The sequence below is a fragment of the Pongo abelii genome, chromosome 1 (assembly GCF_028885655.2).
Source record: "Pongo abelii isolate AG06213 chromosome 1, NHGRI_mPonAbe1-v2.0_pri, whole genome shotgun sequence".
Taxonomy (NCBI): Eukaryota; Metazoa; Chordata; class Mammalia; order Primates; family Hominidae; genus Pongo; species Pongo abelii.
Window position 1 is genome coordinate 218,370,380 of NC_071985.2, and position 19,781 is coordinate 218,390,160.

The following is a 19,781-nucleotide window of genomic DNA, read 5'->3' on the forward strand; positions in this document are numbered from 1 at the left end:
TTTTTTTCCTTTAAATCTGGCAACCCCATTTGGCATTCCCTAGACCCACGGGGACAGTGAGTCAGGCTGTCTTTTAGGATAGGGGCATAGGTGCTTGTAAGTCTCCACCGTTCTCCCAAAGCAACAGTCTGCGAAGACTCGTGGCCTGTATTTAGCTGACAGTTGCCCTCTAGAAGGCCTGGAACCTGTAGCCACTCAATATTTATCACAAAGTTAGTGAGAGGAACAAATTCAGCAGAGAGCCATCATTTCAGATATTGTCAAGCAATGGGTTTAAACCTCTCTTCCCTCCTTTCTCTTCCAGCAGGTTTTTTTTTTTTTTTTTTGGCGGGGGGGACAGGTTCTTGCCCTGTTGCTCAGGCTAGAGTTCAGCGGCACGCTTATGTGGCTCATTGCAACCTTGAAATACTGGGCTCAAGACATTGTCCCACCTCAGCCTCCTGAGTAGCTGGGACTACAGGTGCACGCCACCATGCCTGGCTAATTTTTTGTGCTTTTGTAGAGCCGGGGTTTTGCCATGTTGCCCAGGCTGGTCTTGAACTCCTGGGCTGAAGCCATCCGGCTGTCTCGGCCTCCCAAAATTCTGGGATTACAGGCATGTCAGTAGGATTCTTTACCCCCCCGCAAAATCCTTTGAGGAACTTGGTATGTAAAACATCTGCTCTGGTGGAAACAAGATGTGAGGGTGTTGGGACTCATACCTTTCCACGGGGCGCAAGGGCTCCAGGAACGCCAGGTGGAACACTGCTCCACAATCCATCCCTGGATTAAGTCTGCTCAGTGGACATCTGAGCACTGGAGAGCAGAGCCCAGCCCCGTACAGATCTGCTTTTACTGAACTTTACTGGATTCAGTGGGATGTCATGACATCGATCTGTCTCAAGATCTCAGCCACGGCTCAGCCCACGTCACCCCACGAAGGCTGTTCTTAAAGAAGCTGCTCTTTACGTCACACACCATCCCCTCTAGGGGGAAAGTCCAGCAAGGTCTTTGTTCTAAGAGCACTTGCGAGCATCCATCCATTGTATCTCATGGACACTGTGAACTGTGACCAAGTTGGTTTCCCATTTCTCATTGGCTGCCAGGAAGGTCGGAGTCAAACAGGGCTCCCCCTTGGCGGGGGTAGAAGTGCTTAAGCAAGGCACTTTCATCCTCATTCCTGGCTCCGTTTTGTAACCACTCCCACCTTCTTTCACCCCCCTCATTTCATTCTTAGGACAGGGGTTCCTGAAGCTCCTCACTCCTCCCTTCTTTCTTCTCTTAGGACCTTGCCTCCAAGTCCCCAAGTTACTTAGTGGCCTAGGATGGCTGCTCCGTGAGCTAAAGCTGTGCTGGAATATCCCATCTGCCTTCTCACCTTAATGGACGGACAGGATTGGACACGTGCTTGTCTCTTAGGTCATCTGTTCAAACTTCAGGCAGGGGCTGGGGAGGGAAGGGAGGGAGGGAGGTGGGGCAGGGCTTGGGGAGGGAAGGGAGGGAGGTGGGGCAGGGGCTGGGGAGGGAAGGGAGGGAGGGAGGTGTGCGGTGCTCCTTGGGCAGTGCGTGCAGGCATTTGCATGCCATGAACTCTTACCCCTAGTTGAGACTGTCTCTACTCTGTGTCTGCAACATCAGAACACCTCCCATACCTGCCTGTCTTTCTCTTTGAAGGCACAGTTGCAAGGTGTCGATTCTTTTGCGTTTCTCGGTTCGTGCTCCTCTACACTTTCCTGAGTGAAAAGTATCAGGTTAGCAAGAGAGTGCTAACCTTAGTGTGTCCTTACCTGTTCCAATCTGGGACAGGCCTCTGAGGTTTCTAGGAGACGCTGGGACTCACTGAGATAGGTGGGCAGAAGATAGGGGATCACTGCGGGGGAGTCTTTTTCTTTTTTATTCAAGACAGGATCTCACTCTGTCACACAGGCTGGAGTGCAGTGGCACGACCACGGCTCACTGTAGCCTCGACCTCCCAGGCTCAAGCGGTTCTCCCACCTCAGCCTCCCAAGTAGCTGCGACTACAGGCGTGCGCCACCACACCCAGCTAATTTTTTTAATTTTTAGTAGAGACCGGTTTTTTCCATATTGCCAGGCTAGTCACCAACTCATGGGCTCAAGCCATCCTCCTACATCACCCTCCCAAAGTGCTGGGATTACAGGTGTGAGTCACCACACCCAGCTAATTTTTTTATTTTTTGTAGAGATGGGGGTCGCACTATGTTGCCCAGGCTGGTCTCAAACTCCTGGCCTCAAGTCATCCTTCTGCCTCGGCCTCCCAAAGTGTTAGGATTACAGGCATAAGCTGCCGCACCCAGCCTAGTGTCTTTTTCTTGAGCCATCTTCTATCCACACACTGCACCACTCTAGCCACATTTTCCTTTTCCATTATGGTGAGGGCGCGAGGTTACCACCCCCAAACCCCCATCCCACTCTCATCCCACACATATACCAATTTCTACTTTTTGGTCAAAAACACATAGTGGCGCTGAGGAAACCAGGATCTTGAAAATACCTGGGCCCAAGAAAATCTTGGGAAATAGTGAGTTAAATAAAAGACTACTGATATGATGATGTATAAAACAGTACTGATATGATGGCTGAGTGTGCTGACTCACACCTATAATCCCAGCACTTTGGGAGGCCAAGATGGGCAGATTACTTGAGCCCAGGAGCTCCAGATCAGCCTGGGCAACATGGTAAAACTCTCTACTAAAAAATACAAAGATTACTCTCTACTAAAAAAAAATACAAAAATAAGCCGGGCGTGGTGGCGGGTGCCTTGTAATCCCAGCTACTTGGGAGGCTGAGGTGGGAGGATCATTTGAGCCTGGGAGGCAGAGGTTGCAGTGAGCTGAGATTGTGCCACTGCACTCCAGCCTGGGCAACAGAGCAAGACTCTGTCTCAAACAAACAAACAAACCAAAAAACAAAACAAAAAAAGAAAAAGAAAAAAGAAAAAGAGAAAAGAGCATGATTGAGAGGTCGTGTTTGCTAAGGGTTTTATATGTGTGCCTTCACGGGATTGGCTCCTGTGGGTTAGGCACATTTTTATTTTCATCTTAAAGATGAGGGACTTGAGCTCATAATGCAGAGGGAAGGTTAGGGGTTCCAGCCCAGCTGAGACCGCGCAGCAAAGCTGTGGCCAAGCCCCTTGGGGAGGATTTGATTGGCTGGAGCCCGGAAGGGGAGCTGGGCTGCTCCCCAGCCAGAAGCAGCTAGTGCATTTCAGTGGTTCTCACACTCAAGTCCTAATAAAGGCCGAAGAACGGGCTTGCATCCTTCTCCAAGGGCAACTTCTGTGCATTTAAAATGTTCCTATTGAAAATCCCAGTCTTAACCCATTCACGAAAAGTGTCGGCTGTTTCTTGGCTGTAGCCCTAGCTGTATTCACTAAATAGAAAAGACAGCTTTACAAAGGCGCTGCCGGCTCTAGGAGGACCCGGGAAAAAGTCTCGGGGTCTGCAGGACTCGCCAGCGGGCAGGAAGCTCATTGAAAACGATGCAGGCACTGCCCCCGCCCCCGAGTGGCCTTTTCTCTTCCCCACAGTAACTGAGTAACCGAGCTTGCTCTGTGACAGGCTCTGCTGGCATCACACCATTTAACCACCCCACAAAGCAGGTCCCGTTGTTTCCGCTATTGTTGCTGTTGTTGAGAAACCTGTGACAGAGGTAAAGTCACCTACTGAGGCTCACTCAGGGACAGAGGTGGACTTGAACCCTAAGCCCTATCTGTTTGACTCCAAAGTCTGCCTCTTATCTCAGAGAAACTCTGCCGCCTTGTTTAGTGATGTGGGAAGTGGACTAGATTGGGCACAGCCTGGGCCATTGTCACTGTCACACTGTCACTGCAGGAAGCTGTGGACCCAGGGCATCCCAGAGTCAGGAGGCTGATGACCACGAGGTTCTCTGTGAATGACCAGCACTGAGGTTTTCCCTAGCATTTATGTCAGGTCTGATTTGCACAGCTAGAGGTATTAGTACAGAACTATGCCTTTTTTCTGTTTTAAAAGAGACCAGGTCTTGCTGTGTTGCCCAGGCTGGAGGGCAGTGGCGCGATCGTAGCTTACTGCAGCCCCAAACCACTAGGCTCAATTGATCCTCCTGCCTTAGCCTCCCAAGTAGTTGAGATTACAGGTGTGTGGTGCCATACCTGGCTAATTTGTTTATTTTTATTTTTAGAGGTGATGTCTTTCTATGTTGCCCAGGCTGGTCTCAAGTGATCCTCCTGCCTCAGCCTCCCAAAGTTCTGATATTACAGACGTGAGCTACCCTGCCCAGCTGGAAGTATGACTTTGGACTCTGGGACGTTCTGCTCCGTGAAGAGATGTTCAAGTGCTAAAACTACAGTGGTTGTCTGTGTGTCAGGGGCGGGTAGTTCTGAAACTCAAGGTGAGTAATTTCGTTTCTCAGAGCCTCAACTGTTCCATCTTTATGAAGGGGCGCTGAGATCTTATACAAGAGACTTGGAAAAAAATTGACTCCTTGTGAAAATGTTAGGTGTGAAACTTAAAAGAATTCTACTTTCCTTTAACTTTCATTTAATGAAAATATACTCCTAGGAAGCAGCTGCTGCCCAAACAGATGTATACAGGTTCCCTTTTGAGTCTTGCAACACTGAAAAAAAACTGTTTTCTCTGATGTTGTCAAACTCTCAAACAGCAAGAAAAAAAAAAGATTTTTCCCCCTTTTTTTTCCCTTGACAAACAGGAGTTTCCGATGACATGTTAGTCACAAACCTTAAATGCAAACTGAGCCTGGGGATGAACCCCGAGAGAAATGGTGATGGAGTAGGCGGGGTGCACCCTAGAAAGGAATGGGGTGGATGAGTGGATGGGCTGGGAGGACCGGGATTGGAGGTCGCTGACGTCCCGTTTCTGTAGCTGAGTAGCCGGGTGACACCACCTTCCGACCTCCTCAGTTTCCCCTCTCAGTGGGCAGACGCCCGGCAGCCCTCCTCGCAGGCTGATGTGACGTGAGGGTGGGCCGTGCCCTGTGGGGTGCGTGTGACAGCAAGTGCTCCGTAAATAATACCATCAGCCTTACTGTGATTGTGTCTCTACTTCCTATCAAATCTTTCCCTACGTTGTGAATTCCATGAATTTGAAAGTTCCCAGCTCCAGCTGGGGACCCTGACACAGGTTTGGCTTGGCCGCTTGGGACCTTCCTCCTCCCGCTCCGTGGAAGGCTGGCCAGCCCGCACTGTGTGTGCATAGGGAGGCCATGAATAATGCATGCGGACTGATTATGTAAATCTGCAGGTTTTCTTTCATTTTCAGCCAGTGCATGACAATGGGCTTTTTAGGGCCCTCTGCCGTCCCGTTCTGTGGTTTGGTGTCTCTGCTGTGGGCCTAGCCGGCCAAGCCCTGGGGGACGCTGCCTCGGGAAGGAGCGAACTCTCCAGTGGGCACATCAAAGAACATCTCAGGACTCTGTTGCTGCCCAGATCTCCCTGGCATGGCACAGCGTCAAAGGAAACCGTCCTCTGCCCGAGGCAGCCCCACGACATGTGCAGATGGGGGCCTGTGATGTTTAATTCAGAGTGGTGAGTGCTGGAAAGGCCACGTCCAGAGCAGGGCGCTGCCTTCATTTTTGGGGGCTGCAAGCCAGCGAGCCTATGGTCTGCAAGGTTTGTGGGATGAAGGCCAGGCCTCTGCAAGGAGCTCACCTGGTTGGTGGAGGGGGCACCCTTCTCTGGGGGTTTGGCTGTCTGAGCTCAGGCAGGCAACACACACAAACACACACACACATAGCGTCACACACAGGCAAACCCTCATGCACATGGCACACATGTGCATACGCACACACGAGCATGCACACACACATAAAAGCTGACAGTTACAAGGAGGGGACTCAGGGCCAACCCCGCAGAGAGCAGGAGAACCAGGGTCAGAGGGATCTGGGGTCAGGTCCCAGCCCTCCTTGCCAGCCACTGTGTGCACTTGGGCGTCTCTAAACTCTCTGAGGCGGTTTCCTCATCTGTAAACTAGGGCTCATCGTACCAGGCAGGGCTATTTGAGGCACTAATAAGCCCTATCACGGCTGCAAAGCTCAGATGAGCCCAGTCCCTGGCCTGCAGACAGTCATGAAGAGACGGTGGCTGTGGTTCTTTCCCTTACTTGCCTAACCCCAGCCTCGTGATCTCTTCCACCTTAGGCAAGAGTGAATGAAGGGAGAGTCTGGCTCTATTTAGAAGTCGCTGTTCCAGCGCCTTGTGAACTGCAGGAGTGGATGATGAATATGTCAACAGCAAAGCAGACAGGAAAGCCCCTCTGCCAGCTTTCAGGGAGCTTCGGAAGCCACCTGGGTGCTGCTCATGTGTGACTTGCTCTGGGGAAACTTTCCAGTATGTAGACCCTACCAGGTCTGAGGCAGGACTCACCCAGGAGACCACATGCATGGGTCACAGGCAGCACGGGGAAGGCAGTGTCTACCGGCTGGTGCCAGGCCCTGGACAGGTGCTTCAGAGACAGGACAAGCACCCTCACCATCCAAAAGCACTTGGTTCCCGAGGTCTGACGACAGCAAGAGTGGACAGCAGATAGCGAGGGATGCCTGCATTCTTTCATCCTCACCATCTGCCTGCGAGGCAGGGGCTGGAAGCTCCCATTTACTAATGAAGAAAGCAAGGCTCAGAGAGACGAAGAGACCTGCACGAGGTCGCACAGTTAATAAGCATGGGGATTTGAGCCCAGCACCGGCTGACTCCTGTACCGTGTTACAGATGAGATGTGTGTGTGTGTGTGTGTGCGCGTGCGTTTGTGCACATGCGCACGCGTGTGTGTGTGTTGGGAGGGGGACCCATTTTCGCTGGGTCACCAGCCTGAGATTGGAATCTCGGTTTCTCAAGCCAGTGCTATTTCCAACTCTGTGCCAGGGAGCAAATCTCATCCTCATGCCTTTCCTCTGCGGCTCCTTCAGCCAGGAATGTCCACCCTCTCATCCCTTTGGTGCGCAAGCTCCAGCTCTCCTTTGCGATCACTGGCGGTATTGTGGCTTTGGCAGGCCCTCCCTGCATGTTCTAACCAGGCTGAGTGCCCTCCCTGGACTGCACAGCCTCGACACCCTTCAGCTATGAAATCCACCAGAAGTCAGCTCTCTGTTCCACACTAAGGGATATGTTCTTCGAGGACATCCATCTGCCTATCCACCTGTATACTCCTCAGTCCATCTATTCTTCCACCTGTCCATCAATCAACCTGTCTGTCCTTCCACCCATCCATTCACCAAATATTTACTGGGTGTCTACTGCCTGCCAAGCACTCAGAATAGTGACTCCAAATCTCCACTCTCTGAGAGCTTATGTATCCCTAGCACCTGGCAGATTGATATAAATATGAATAACAACCACCATTAAAAAAAATACAGATGAGCACCATGAGTCTCAGAGAGGTTAAGAAACCTATCTAAGGTCACACAGTAAGTGGCTGAGCTCTGGTCTAAATCTAGGTCTGTCTGATGCAAAAGCTATCCAGTCGCCTCCCTTTGCATCCGTCCCTGTGTTCTGTGCTACCTGGATACTCCAGGGACCTCCCTTGGCCATTGCTAATGGGAGCTGCAGGACAGCCTGGGAGGTTCTGCCTTGGGCAGCAGCTCCTCACCTTCTGCTGCCGGATGGCCCTGTTGATCCTCTTCTCCTGGCACAGCTGGTGCTCCATGCGCTCCAGGGCCTCCTTCAGCAGGGCCTTCTCTTCGGCCTCTTTGTAGATATCATCCTCCAGCTTTGCCACCTGCGACTGGTACATCTCAATGGACACTTTGCTCCGCCTGGGTGCACAGGAGAGATGGCGTCTCTTTTTCCCTTATCTTTCCCAATCATCATCAATGTGCCAGACCCAGAAGTCTCTCAAAATACAACCACAGTGGGGGCTCACTCGGGAGTGTCGTCACAAGCAGGAGAGCATGACGAAGATTTGGGGTACAGAGAGCAGAACGAGCCATTCATCAGCGGAATGTGTGTAGCAGGAGGGGATAAAGGATGTGCTACCAGCCCCTCCTGACTTCCTGGGGAGCAGGGAACTGTGACTCTTGAAAATGTGACGGAGCTGTCAATGCCACACAAGTGGGAAACCGTAAGTCCAGGGTCATGAGAGGTGCAGCTTGCACAGAAAATAGTCCACAGAATGGGGCAACCATGCACTTCTGCAGCCGTGATCTCAGGGACAGAATACCCTCTACCAGGCCTAGTCAGTGCCTTCCCTGTTCCCCTTCTGACATTGTAGGTATTCCACACTCGGGTCTCTGTCCTCCTGTCCCAGGCCTAGGGGTCTGCTGCTAGCCTGAGTTTAGCCAGGAGAAGGGAGGCCCGGGCCTTTCCGTGGGGACCTGGGGATGCCGAGGTACCTGAGCTGTTCAACGTCCTTTTCATATCCTCTCAACAGCTCCTCTTTCCTCCCCAGCTGGTTCTTGAGTTGGGTGATCTTATCAAACACCAGGTCGAGGTCCCTTTGTCGAAGCTGGTTGACCTTCTCCCTCTCCTGGCGGGAGAGGTATTTCATGGACACGTGGCCTGACATATTCTTGATGTTCATCAGACTTCCGAGGGTTTTGCTCATATCCAGGTACTACAAGGAAAACGTTCGCGCATAAGAGGCATTACCCGAGGCCGCTGGTGGCCGCTTTAAGGAGGCCAACGTCTAATTCTGTTTCATTCACTTTCTGCAATTGCAGAGAACACACACATGCTTTGAAAGGAGTGCAACTGGGGCTTTCAGCATGACTTTCCTTTCTCCCACATCCATTTACGCTATGCCTTTTTTGAGAACCGGGGGTGAAAAATGACAACAGATATAAACACTTCATTCTAACCACCCAGTTTTTCAAGGAATTTGGCTATGCGATTCCTGACCCATGCTGGGATAGTAGGTAGGTCTTGCAGAGTTATTAGAGCAACTAAACATGCATGTGAGGTTGATATTTAAACTATCCTGTGTTCAACACTGACTGCAGGGGACCCAGGCTTTGGATAGGAGCGGGTTGGATGCTGGATGTACGTACCAGCTTTTCACTGAGCTCTAAAGCCTCAGCCACATCCATCTTCCCTGACTTCTCCATGGCTGAGCTGAACCTTGCATTGCAAAGGCCATTCTGAGGCTGAAATCAGAAAGAAATGAAAGGCCTCTCTTGACATTCCATTATTACTTTCTATGACTGGAAGCTAAAGCACTGTGTGATTACCAAAGATTAACTCAAGAGAGTTGATTTTCAGTCCGCATCCCAATCATTCCGTCTGATTCCTTTGTCAACTGCTTTCTTATAATTGTATTCCTACCCTTAAGAGAATGACTGTCTTTGAAGTCTCTGTAATTATACACCACTTGTCTTGTTCTTCAATCACTGCCTGTCTTCCCTCTAGAACAGTGGTTCTCAGTTGGGGTGGTTTTGTCCCCTCCCCTGGGCCATTTGGCAGTGTTTGGACACATTTTTGATTGTCACAACTGCAGGCGGGGAGTGCTACTAGCATCTAGGGTGTAGAGAGCAAAGATGCTACTAGACATCCACACATCTCCCCACAAACCGCGCCAGATTGCGGGGCCCTAAAATATCAACAGTGCTAAAGCCTGGAAACCCTGGTCCAGACGAGAGTGCCATAGAAGCAGGGACGGTGTTGCTGTTTGCTCACTCTCCCCCTCCTTGTGCCCAGCGTGGCGCCTGGCACAGAGTGGGCATGTTTGTCAAAGGAATGAATACAGTTTAAATAGAAAATATCCCCCCTCCTTTTATTAAAAGAATGGCATTTTCATGCAGCGGAAACTGGACGCTCACTTCCGACCCTTTCCAGAGATGATGCAGATGGTGAGTGAGCATCACTTCAGACCCTTTCCAGAGAGGAGACAGCTGTGCACCTGCTAAGACCCTGCTCAGCCGGCTGCTTGCTGAAAGCCCCAGCCAAAGGCATAGAAAAGCCACCAGGCCAAGCGGGGAGTCTGGAGGCCACGGACAACCCCCATACATCCCCTGACAACTAAATTGGGTTTTAAGTGCTCGCCATGAACACCAAGAGCATGTCAGCTTGCAGCATTTACTGGCTCTACACTGTAAACCTGGGGGATTAAAAAAAAAACTGAAACAACCCATTCACAAAAATATAAAAGCCTAAAGGTGACTGGGACAGGTAAGTGTGACATATTTGTCCATATTAAGAGTGGACACATTTATCTATCTATGAGATGAGAATAAAGCAGATATTTAAAGATGACAATAAATTGGGCAGTTTTGCTACAAAAAGAACCTAAAACGCAGCTTGGTGTCTCCAGCTTCCTGAACTGCATCCTCTGCACTCCCCTTCAGAATCCCCTGTCTTTTCCTGCAGCCTGCAGGAGTCCGGAGAGAGGGTGACCTAAGGAAGAGTCCGGGCTGCAGGTTTGATCACACCATCCCCACCTCCTTCTCTGCAGACCAGCAGGCTGCAAGAGGCGGACCTCCAGGGACACGGTCCTGGCTCTGTCATTCATTATCTTTGTGACCTTGGGTGAGGTGCTTGACCTTCTGAAGCCTTAATTTTTCTTTTTCTTTCTTTTCTTTTCTTTTTTTTGACGGAGTTTCACTCTTTCGCCCAGGCTGGAGTGCAGTGGTGCGATGTTGGTTCACTGCAACCTCTGCCTCCCGGGTTCAAGTGATTCTCGTGCCTAAGCACGGATGTGCACCACCATGCCTGGCTAAGTTTTGTATTTTAAGCAGAGATGGGGTATCGCCATGTTGGCCAGCCTGGTCTCGAACTTCTGGCCTCAAGTGATCTGCCTGTCTCAGCCTCCCAAAGTGTTGGGATTACAGGCGTGAGCCACCGTGCCTGGCCTAAAGTCTTAATTTTTCTTATCTGTAAAATGGGGATAACAATGGTAACTGACCCAGGCTGCTGTGTGGATTAAATGAAATAACACATGTGAAAGGCTTTGCTCAATGCCTGGTACACAGTAAGCACTCAGTAAATGCCAGCTGTTCTTCCTCCTGCTCTTTCTCTTCTTTCTTTTTTTTTGAGACAAAGTCTCATTCTGTCACCCAGGCCAGAGTGCAGTCATGTGATCTTGGCTCACTGCAGCCTCCACTTCCTGGGCTCAAGTGATTCTCTAGCCTCAGCCTCCTGAGTAGCTGGGACTACAGGCGTGAGCCACCAATGCCTGGCTAATTTTTTGTAGAGACAGGGTCTCGCCACGTCGCCCAGGCTGGTCTCGAATTCCTGAGCTCAAAGTGGTCTGCCTGCCTCGGCCTCCCAAAGTGCTGGGATTACAGGCATGAGCCACTGTGCTTGGCCCCTTTCTCTTAATTTGAATTGCTGCCAGTGTTGTGTCGGAAGATTGAGGACTTTTGAGAGAGTGGAGAGGTTTCCTGCTGCGTGGTGTCCGGGGTGGCACTGAGGCCCTGTGGAGGGGAAGGCCCGTCTTGGGAGCGGGTCAGTCTGTGGTAGGACTGGAGCACTGTCGAGGGGACGGCCTGTCTTGGGAGTGGGTCAGGCTGGGAATCAAACTGATCCCAACCTGGAGGCTGTCCCTCCACTCCCACCCTCAGGGAAGTAGGGGTTTGATTTTCTCTAGAAAACCAGCTCATTTCCAAAGACCCTCTTCCTGGACTCTTGCAAATGTCCAGAAAAACTGCTGAGAGAATGTAGGATAGCCTCATTATTTCTTCTAGAAGCCTGTGTGGTGTGGATCCAGCTGTGGCAGCACACGTGCCCTCGGCGGGTCCTGGGACAGATGCTGACCTGTCATGTGTCCATCAAATGCCCAAACATCCATTTAGGGTAAAAAGGCACCTTCAACTGCACAATCAAATCACTTCTGGAAATCCTATTGTCCCCGCTGGAGAGCAGTGGCACGATCATAGCTCACTGTAGTCTCAAACTCCTGAGCTCAAGTGATCTTCCCATGTCAGCCTCCTGAGTAGCCAGGACTGCAGGTACCTGGCACCATGCCTGACTAACGTATTTTTAATTTTTTTGTAGAGATGGGGTCTCGCTATGTTTCCTAGGCTGGTCTCAAGCTCCTGACCTCAAGCGATCCTCTTCTCTTGGCCTCACAAAGTGGTGGGATGACGGGCGTGAGCCACCACACCTGGCCTATTTAAATAATATTTAATAATAACATCTATCATTTATTAAGTTTTTCCTCTGAGCCAGGCACTAGGCTAAGCACTTTCCAGAATTATCTCCTTCAGTATTTTCGTCATCATTTTACAGCTGGGAAATGGAGTCCCAGAAAGGTCAAGAGCCTTGCCCAAGGTCACACAGCTTGCAGAGCTCGGATCTGGACACAGGTCCCTCTGACTCTAGGAACTTGTGTGCTCTGAATCACAGATCCCTTCTCCTGCCTTTTATGTGGTTGTGTTTTTCAGGTAACAGCGAAAAGCAAACTTTAGGCAAACTCATGGCATAACATGATCTATTAGCCTGCTGAACACGTTCTGCAGAATATCACCCGTGATCGGCCGGGCGCGGTGGCTCACGCCTGTCATCCCAGCACTTTGGGAGGCTGAGGCGGGCGGATCATGAGGTCAGGAGATCAAGACCATCCTGGCTAACACAGTGAAACCCTATCTCTACTAAAAATACAAAAAATTAGCCGGGCGTGGTGGTGGGCGCCTGTAGTCCCAGCTGCTCAGGAGGCTGAGGCAGGAGAATGGCGTGAACTTGGGAGGTGGAGCTTGCAGTGAGCCGAGATAGTGCCACTGCTCTCCAGCCTGGGTGACAGAGCGAGACTCTGTCTCAAAAAAAAAAATAAATAAATAAAAATAAATAAATAAATAAATAAAAAGAAAAAAGAAAATAAAGAATATCATACATGATCTGGAAAGGGGGCCCGCCATGCTTCAGCGATTAACGAGGCCCAATGTCAACACCATGCCAAACCATGCTGTGCACAAGTGGAAGGCTACCTTTCTGTGCAAACCTTGGACAACGGGTATGGTTGGGGCACCAGCTAGTGAGTACAGACAGCAGCCAGCCCCAAACCACTGACATGTATGGCTGTGCCAGGGAACGCAGCTAGTGTCTGCCCTCAGGCCCCTCCTCTCCACACGCCAGTCACAGCAGAGAGAATTTTCTGTGGTTACCGCTAGGATGTCTATTCTTGAGAGAGTTGGCAAATCCGGTTTTGCATCCAGTAGTATTTTCTGGACATTGTTTTCCATTCTGAGGTTCTTTAAATCTAGAAATGATTCATTCTTGTGGTCTTTATGATCTGTAAAAGAAATAAAGTAGACCCAAAAGAAAGGCTCAGGAAGAAGTCATTTCACGTAATAACCATAGCAACTATTTACAGGACACTTACACAGGCCTGTTTTAATCCTTACGACCTCCCGTGGCAGATGAGGACACAGACCTAGAGAGATTAAATGACCTGGCCAAGGTCACCCGGCTCATAGGAGGCTGCAGCCACACAGGTATCAGCGCCGAGGCCATTGAGGGTGGACTTTGCTAAGGTCCTTCAGCCACGGAACCAAGATGGAACTTGAACCCAGGTTTCCGGGTCCTAGACCAGTGCCCCAGCCTGCAGTGGGCCCCAAGTCTTAGGAGAGTTCTATCCCCTCTAAAGAGGGTACTCTAAGTGGTTCTCCAACATTGATCCTTAGACAGTCTTCATCCATGACAAAGTTCTCACCCAGCTGCCGTGAAATAAGAAAAAGTAGGCCGGGCGTGGTGGCTCTCACCTGTAATCTCAGCACTTTGGGAGGCTGAGGCGGGTGGATCACAAGGTCAGGAGTTCAAGACCAGCCTGACCAATACGGTGAAATCCCGTTTCTACTAAAATATAAAAATTGGCCAGGTGTGGTGGCTAGTTCCTGTAGTCCTAGGTACTAGGGAGGCTGAGGCAGGAGAATCACTAGAACCTGGGAGGTGGAGCTTGTAGTGAGGCAAGAATGCACCACTGCACTCCAGGCTGGGTGACAGAGCGAGACTCTGTCTCAAAAAAAAAAAAAAAAAAAAAAAGTACAATAGTGAGTTATGCATGAAATCCTATTTATTTAATATCAAGGCCTGCACTGGACTCTGAGATCACGGTCTGCCCATCTTTTTGTGTATTACAACGTCCTCTGAGTTCTGGGATGATGCAGATAAAACACGGTAGTCCTGGCAAACTGGTCAGTCCCCAAAGTGAGCCGGAGTCTGGGGTCCACTGCTCTGACTAGGAAGGAGGAGACTTACCTGGTGAGCGCGCCTTCTCGAGTTCTTTAACTCGCACTCGAAGTTCAGATAAGGCCTTTTTCTGACGCTGAATGACCTCCTCGTGCCGGGACCCTTTGCACCTGACCCCTAGATCGCTGAAGGATTGCTGCTGTGGGCAGAATGGGGCGGGCAGCATTTGATCAGGGATTAGAAGATTTCTCTTACATTCACAGAAACGTGAACAATTCATGTATAGAGGAACCCAGTCACTTAGCACCTTTGGAAAAATAGCATTAGGGCTTCAGCAGAGATAGAATTTACATTTTTCATCTCAAATATCGGGTCACATGTAGGAAGACTTCCAACTTTCTTATTTAGCATTACTATAAATAAAAGAGCCCCTCCACGTTCCCTCTCCACGTTTTATTTTTTCTTCTAATACTGTTCTACACCTAGGTTTCCATTTGCTGTCATGCTGGTCTTGTTTCTGAACAATCACAGCCAATTCTACTCCCAGAGGGGCATTTTCAGATGAGAACCCACGATGCTTTCTTTGAACTGGTGATAAGGATGATTATTTAATATTTGCTAGGGGGATTTATAGATTGGCTCTTGGTTGGGCTGGAGAAATGAAAACCTTCCTCTGAGGCTTCAGAGCTTCTGGAACCCCACGGAACTTTCTGTGGTGAAGGGAATGTTTTATACCTGCACTGTCCAATATGGTAGCCACTAGACCCAGATGGACCATCCTAAACAGCTCAGGTTAGAGTTGGGTTTGTGTGTGTATGTGTGTGTGTGTGTGTGTGTGTGTGTGTGTTGTTTGTTTTGGTTTTTGGATCTTGCTCTGTTGGGTCTTGCTCTGTTGCCCAGGTTGGAATGCAATGGCATGATCGCGGCTCACTGTAGCCTCTAACTCTGGGCTCAAGTGATCCTTCCAGCTCTGCAGCTGGAACTACAAGTGTGTGCCACCACGCCCGACTAATTTTTCTCTATTTTTTTGTAGAGACAGGATGTCACTTTGTTGCCCACACTGGTCTCAAACTCCTGAGCTCAAGCAATCCTCCTGCTTCCACCTCCCAAGGTGCTGGAATTACAGGCATGAGCTATTGCAACCAGCCTAGAGTTGGGTTTACTAAGAGTACAGACAAAGAAAGGCCTTTTTCACCTTTTTTTTTTTTTTTTTTGACAGAGTCTTGCTCTGTCGCCTAGGCTAGAGTGCAGTGGCGTGATCTTGGCTCACTGCAACCTCCACCTCCCGGGTTCAAGCGATTCTCCTGCCTCAGCCTCCTGAGTAGCTGGGATCACAGGTGCACGCCACCACGCTCAGCTAATTATTCATGTATTGTTGGTAGAGATGGGGTTTCACCACGTTGGCCAGGCTGGTCTTGAACTCCTGATCTCGTGATCTGCCTCCCTTGGCCTCCCAAAGTGCTGGGATTACAGGTGTGAGCCACCGTGCCCAGCCGTCTTTTTCATCTTTTAAGGGTCATGTACCCTTTTAAGATTTGGAAGCATGCAGGGTTTTTTCCTCCAGAAAAATTCACATCGACACAAATATTTGCATACAAAGTCCAGAGGGTCAAGACCTCCTGAAGTCCATTCATAAACTCTGAGCTAAACAACGCTTCTCTAGGGTAAGAAATTCATTCATTCATCTCACATTGATTTATTGAGCACCTCTATGTGCCAAGGCTTATTCTAGGCTCTGGGGATTCAGTAGTTGCTAAACCCAGCAACATCCCTGTTGTCATAGATTTTGCATCCTCATATGGGCAGACAGACAACAAGGTGAAAATATCTGGTAGAAGTTATAAATGGTAAAGAGAAAATTAAGTGGGGAAACAGGGTGGGATGTTGGGAACGGTTTTCAGTTGTAGATAGAGTTGCCAGGGAAGGCTTCAGTCAAACTGGCAAGAAAGAGAAGAAATTGACAATCTGGCTCTTCTATAATACTTTTTAAAATAACAGTTTTGGTTCACTTCATGCATATACATATACATATATAGATAGCTATAGATATGGAAGATAATATATATGTAGTATGAAGTGAACCAAAATTATTTTAAAAGTTGCCTATCCATCTATCTATTGAATGGTAGCAGTGGCTGCGTGCCGGACACTGTTCTAGGCACTAGGGCGAGATCAGGGAGCAGGCAGACCAGCCCTTGCTGCTGTGGGTGCATTTTCTGTGGGGCAGACAGATAACAGACAGACAGGTGCACAAATACTCTGATTCTGGAGAATGATAAGTGCTCCAGGAAAAGAACGCAGAGGAGAGCAAAGGAGACATCTGTTTGTTCTTCCTCCTTTGATGGTTCAAATGCTTATCAGAGGCCTGTATGACACATCCCTGGCCCTGCGCTAGCCACACTGCCACCAGGGGAACAGGGCCCGTGGCCTCCTACAAGGGGTTCAACAGTGCCGTCTGAGGCCCTCCTGGGACGGTCCCCTACCCCCATCCCCATGTCCCCACCACTCGTTCCCTCCCTTCCTTCCGGCTCTGCTCCAGGTCTCCTCCAGCACAGGCCTCCCTCACCACCTGATCGCTTGACCCCCCCCTCCCCCCACGTCACTCTGTTCTGAATCTTGCTGTGCAGTTCCTCAGAGCCCTTATTCCCACTGGACATTTTACTTGATCTTGGCTTGTTTATTTCTGTGTCTCTCCTCCCAGACGACAGGCTCCGTGAGAGCAGTCTTTATCTCCTTTGAAGACTGTGCTATTCCCAGGGCCCAGCACTGTGTCTGAGCACAGTAGGTACTCAATATAATAACGGAGCCTGTCAGAAACAGGAGCTGTAAGGAGCTTGCCCTGGCTTTCCAGCTGGGACCAGGGCCCAGCAGCTGTGAGAGAGAGGCAGCCCACCCTGCCTGCGCTCAGTAGGGCCTCGCTTGTCCTCGGACCCTGGCTTCAGCCTGCTCACAGGACGCATGGCTGGTTCCCTTCCGGGGTTGGCTGTACACTGGCCTCGGTCACCTCTTGAAGATGCGTGTTTGCCCTGGGAGTAAACAACCTGGAATGTTCTCCCTCTCTCTCTGTCTCTCTGTGTATAGCAGGGGGCAGGAGATACTGAATTTTGGGGGCGTAGGGGTAGCCACACATTAAGGCTGCGTCACAGCCTGTGCTTGGCCTGAGGGGTACCAGGGGCGCCACGTGACCCCTCCTTGCGGATCTCCTGGGAATTTATTTATTTAGAGAGGATGGAGATTCTTTCTCATACAACTCTTAAGCCCTCTGACCCACTCTGGCTTAGAAAGCAGGAAGGAGCCCGAGGGAGGAAAACCATTCTAAGAAGGAACAAATACATTTTCCCTTTTATCTTGCAGTCTCCCTCCCCCATCCTCCTCCACTAATCCTTCCACATAATATAAACTAAAAATCAAGGGCATCCCAGTTCAACAATCCAGTCCAACAGACGTGCACAGAGTCCAAGGGCGTTTGGTGTGGGCAGGACCCTGTGCGTCTTCTCCTATCCCTGGCATAGGGCCTGACACACAGCAGGTGCTCAATAGTTGTTGAACGAGTGAATGAATATGAGTCAGGTTCTGCTCTAAGAGCCTGGGATTCCAGGAGTGCCACACACCCCCTGCCCCACGGAGCTTATGGCCACTTGGACCTGCTGCAGCCCCTGCCTTCCTGGTTGCCCTGAGCAACCAGGAGATACTTCTGTTAAAGTGCTCTGGACAGCAATCGATGCCAAGGACAACTGGCTGGACCTCGAGCCCTTTCGTTCAAGCTGTTTGCGGCCCTGGCTCAATGCTGTCTGGCAGGGGAAAGGCATCTCTGAGAGAGCCGGAAAGCAAGCTGACACATTTGGCCTGGCTTTCCAGTGAAAATCCAAAGCCCATTACTGGAACACCATGCTCTCTAGGCTCAAAAAGCCCTGGGGAAAGAAAGCCCCAGGCTCCAGGAAACCAGGGCCTTGAGGAACCACTGAGTCTCACAATTGCATGCTGTGGATCATGGGGAGAATCACAGCCCCAGCCATAGGGACAGAGTGTGAGCGCCCGCTTCCAGGACAGCCCAGTGAAGGCTGTTCTCACTCAAAGACACACTCCCATCAGATGCTTCTGGGCAGGCGCATGGAACAGCTACCAAGACACAGCCATGGAGCACTCACTACGTGGCTCATTGGGAAGGCAGTTTGGTCCCATCAAGCACAATTCAGGAAGAACAAGTACATTAACTACAGCATTGCACAAGAGGAGAAACAACCTAAGTGTCCATCAAGAGGGGACTGGTTGGAAAAAAGAAACACAGTGGAATTCTACACAACCACTTAAAAGGGTGAGGCAGATCTTCATATACTTGCAAAGATGCCCATTAGTGTTATGTAAAAATAAACTCATGTTGCAGAATGTACATGGTTTGATACCTTTAGCAAAAAAATTATCTACTAAACAAATATCTATATGGGCCAGGTGGGGTGGCTCACACTTTTGATCCCAGCACTTTGGGAGGCTGAGGCAGGTGGATCTCTTGAGTCTGGAAATTCAAGACCAGCCTGGGTAACATGCTGAAACCTCATCTGTACTAAAAATACAAAAATTTGTCGGGTGTGGTGGCGTGTGTCTGTAATCCCAACTACTAGGGAGGCTGAGGCAGGAGGATCATTTGAACCTTGGGAAGTTGAGGCTGCAGTGAAGTTGTGATTGCACCACTACATTGCTGCCTGGGTGACAGAGTGAGACCTTGCCTCAAAATAAATGAATGAATGAATAAATAAATATATGTATGGGTTTGTGTGTGTTTGTTCAGGTGGGTATATACATAAAAGGTATTTCTCAATCAACCCATAAGATGGGGGTGGTCATTACTGTCAGAGCAGGGAACTGGTGAACAGTGACCTCCCCAAGGTCACAGAGTTTCTAAGTGGAGGAGTTGGGATTCAAATGCAGGTGGAGTGAATCCACGCCTGATGTTCAGTCACTCCATTTTCTTGACCGTGTGAGAACGTGGAGGCCTCTCCGAGGGAAAGATCTCATGACACGCACATCACACCGTGGACAGCTGTGACCTCTGGTGACTGTGACTGAAGAGGCAGGATTCTGCAGTTTACTTTATACATTTCACACAAGCAAGCCATACTTTTGGAACTTAGAATGAAAATATCTTCAAAAGGAAAGAAAGCCACCACTGGGCCGTGTCTTAGCACATCCTTCCAGGTGCCCAGGAGTGGGTGGCACTCACCTCTTGGCTGCTGGAGAAGGCCTCAGTGTGAATGGGTTCTATCTGCACAGAGGTGTCACACATCTGGGTCTTCTTCCGGGGCTTCTGTTCCTTCTCTGTGTTCAGCTGGAGTCTGTGTTTCTCTTGGGTAGCCCTAGGGTAGAGAAGAGGAGGATGGCACGAGGTTCTGGGAACCACAAATTACTTTTACACTCATTGGAAGACCAGGACATGGAGCTCTATTTTTACAGGAAACAGAATTATTTTGAGACTTGTTTCCTGTTCCCATATTTCTAGAGAATTCAGTTTCAGGGGACTTATGGGAGAGTGGCCAGGGCAGGGAGCACCTGCCCTTGGTTCCTGCACTGGGGCTGAGGACACCTGCTGTGGCTTTACAGGGACATTCACTGCATGCCTGCTGTTTCTAACACTTTATGTGTGGCTAACCCTTCTATCTCTCATAACAATCCCACAAGTTAGGTACTCTGCTTGTCTCATTTTACAGACAAGTAAAGAGACACACAGCAATCTGCCTGCAGT

At 49.9% G+C, this 19,781-nt stretch overlaps 1 protein-coding gene and 1 long non-coding RNA gene across 39 annotated transcripts in view; one reads left to right on the plus strand and one right to left on the minus strand.

Moving 5' to 3' along the window:
- FHAD1 (forkhead associated phosphopeptide binding domain 1) overlaps window positions 1-19,781 on the minus strand; it is a 151,131-nt gene that overhangs the window by 10,631 nt on the left and 120,719 nt on the right. For 11 of the 38 annotated variants that reach the window (XM_054541338.1, XM_054541230.1, XM_054541229.1 and 8 more), the window contains 7 exons: window positions 19,263-19,395; window positions 14,114-14,243; window positions 13,021-13,148; window positions 8,974-9,069; window positions 8,320-8,540; window positions 7,578-7,743; window positions 1,632-1,712 (listed from right to left, as the gene is read on the minus strand). In XM_054541338.1, the coding sequence (XP_054397313.1) occupies window positions 1,632-1,712; window positions 7,578-7,743; window positions 8,320-8,540; window positions 8,974-9,069; window positions 13,021-13,148; window positions 14,114-14,243; window positions 19,263-19,395 (955 nt within the window). Of the gene's footprint in view, window positions 1-1,631; window positions 1,713-6,358; window positions 6,590-7,577; window positions 7,744-8,319; window positions 8,541-8,973; window positions 9,070-13,020; window positions 13,149-14,113; window positions 14,244-19,262; window positions 19,396-19,781 lie in introns of those variants that run through there. The other 27 variants (XM_054541322.1, XM_054541319.1, XM_054541271.1 and 24 more) reach the window with 6 other exon arrangements.
- LOC129052062 (uncharacterized) lies at window positions 2,824-9,309 on the plus strand. The gene is made up of 3 exons (XR_008516780.2): window positions 2,824-4,368; window positions 5,256-5,521; window positions 6,133-9,309. It is a non-coding gene; the product is annotated as an uncharacterized LOC129052062 (long non-coding RNA).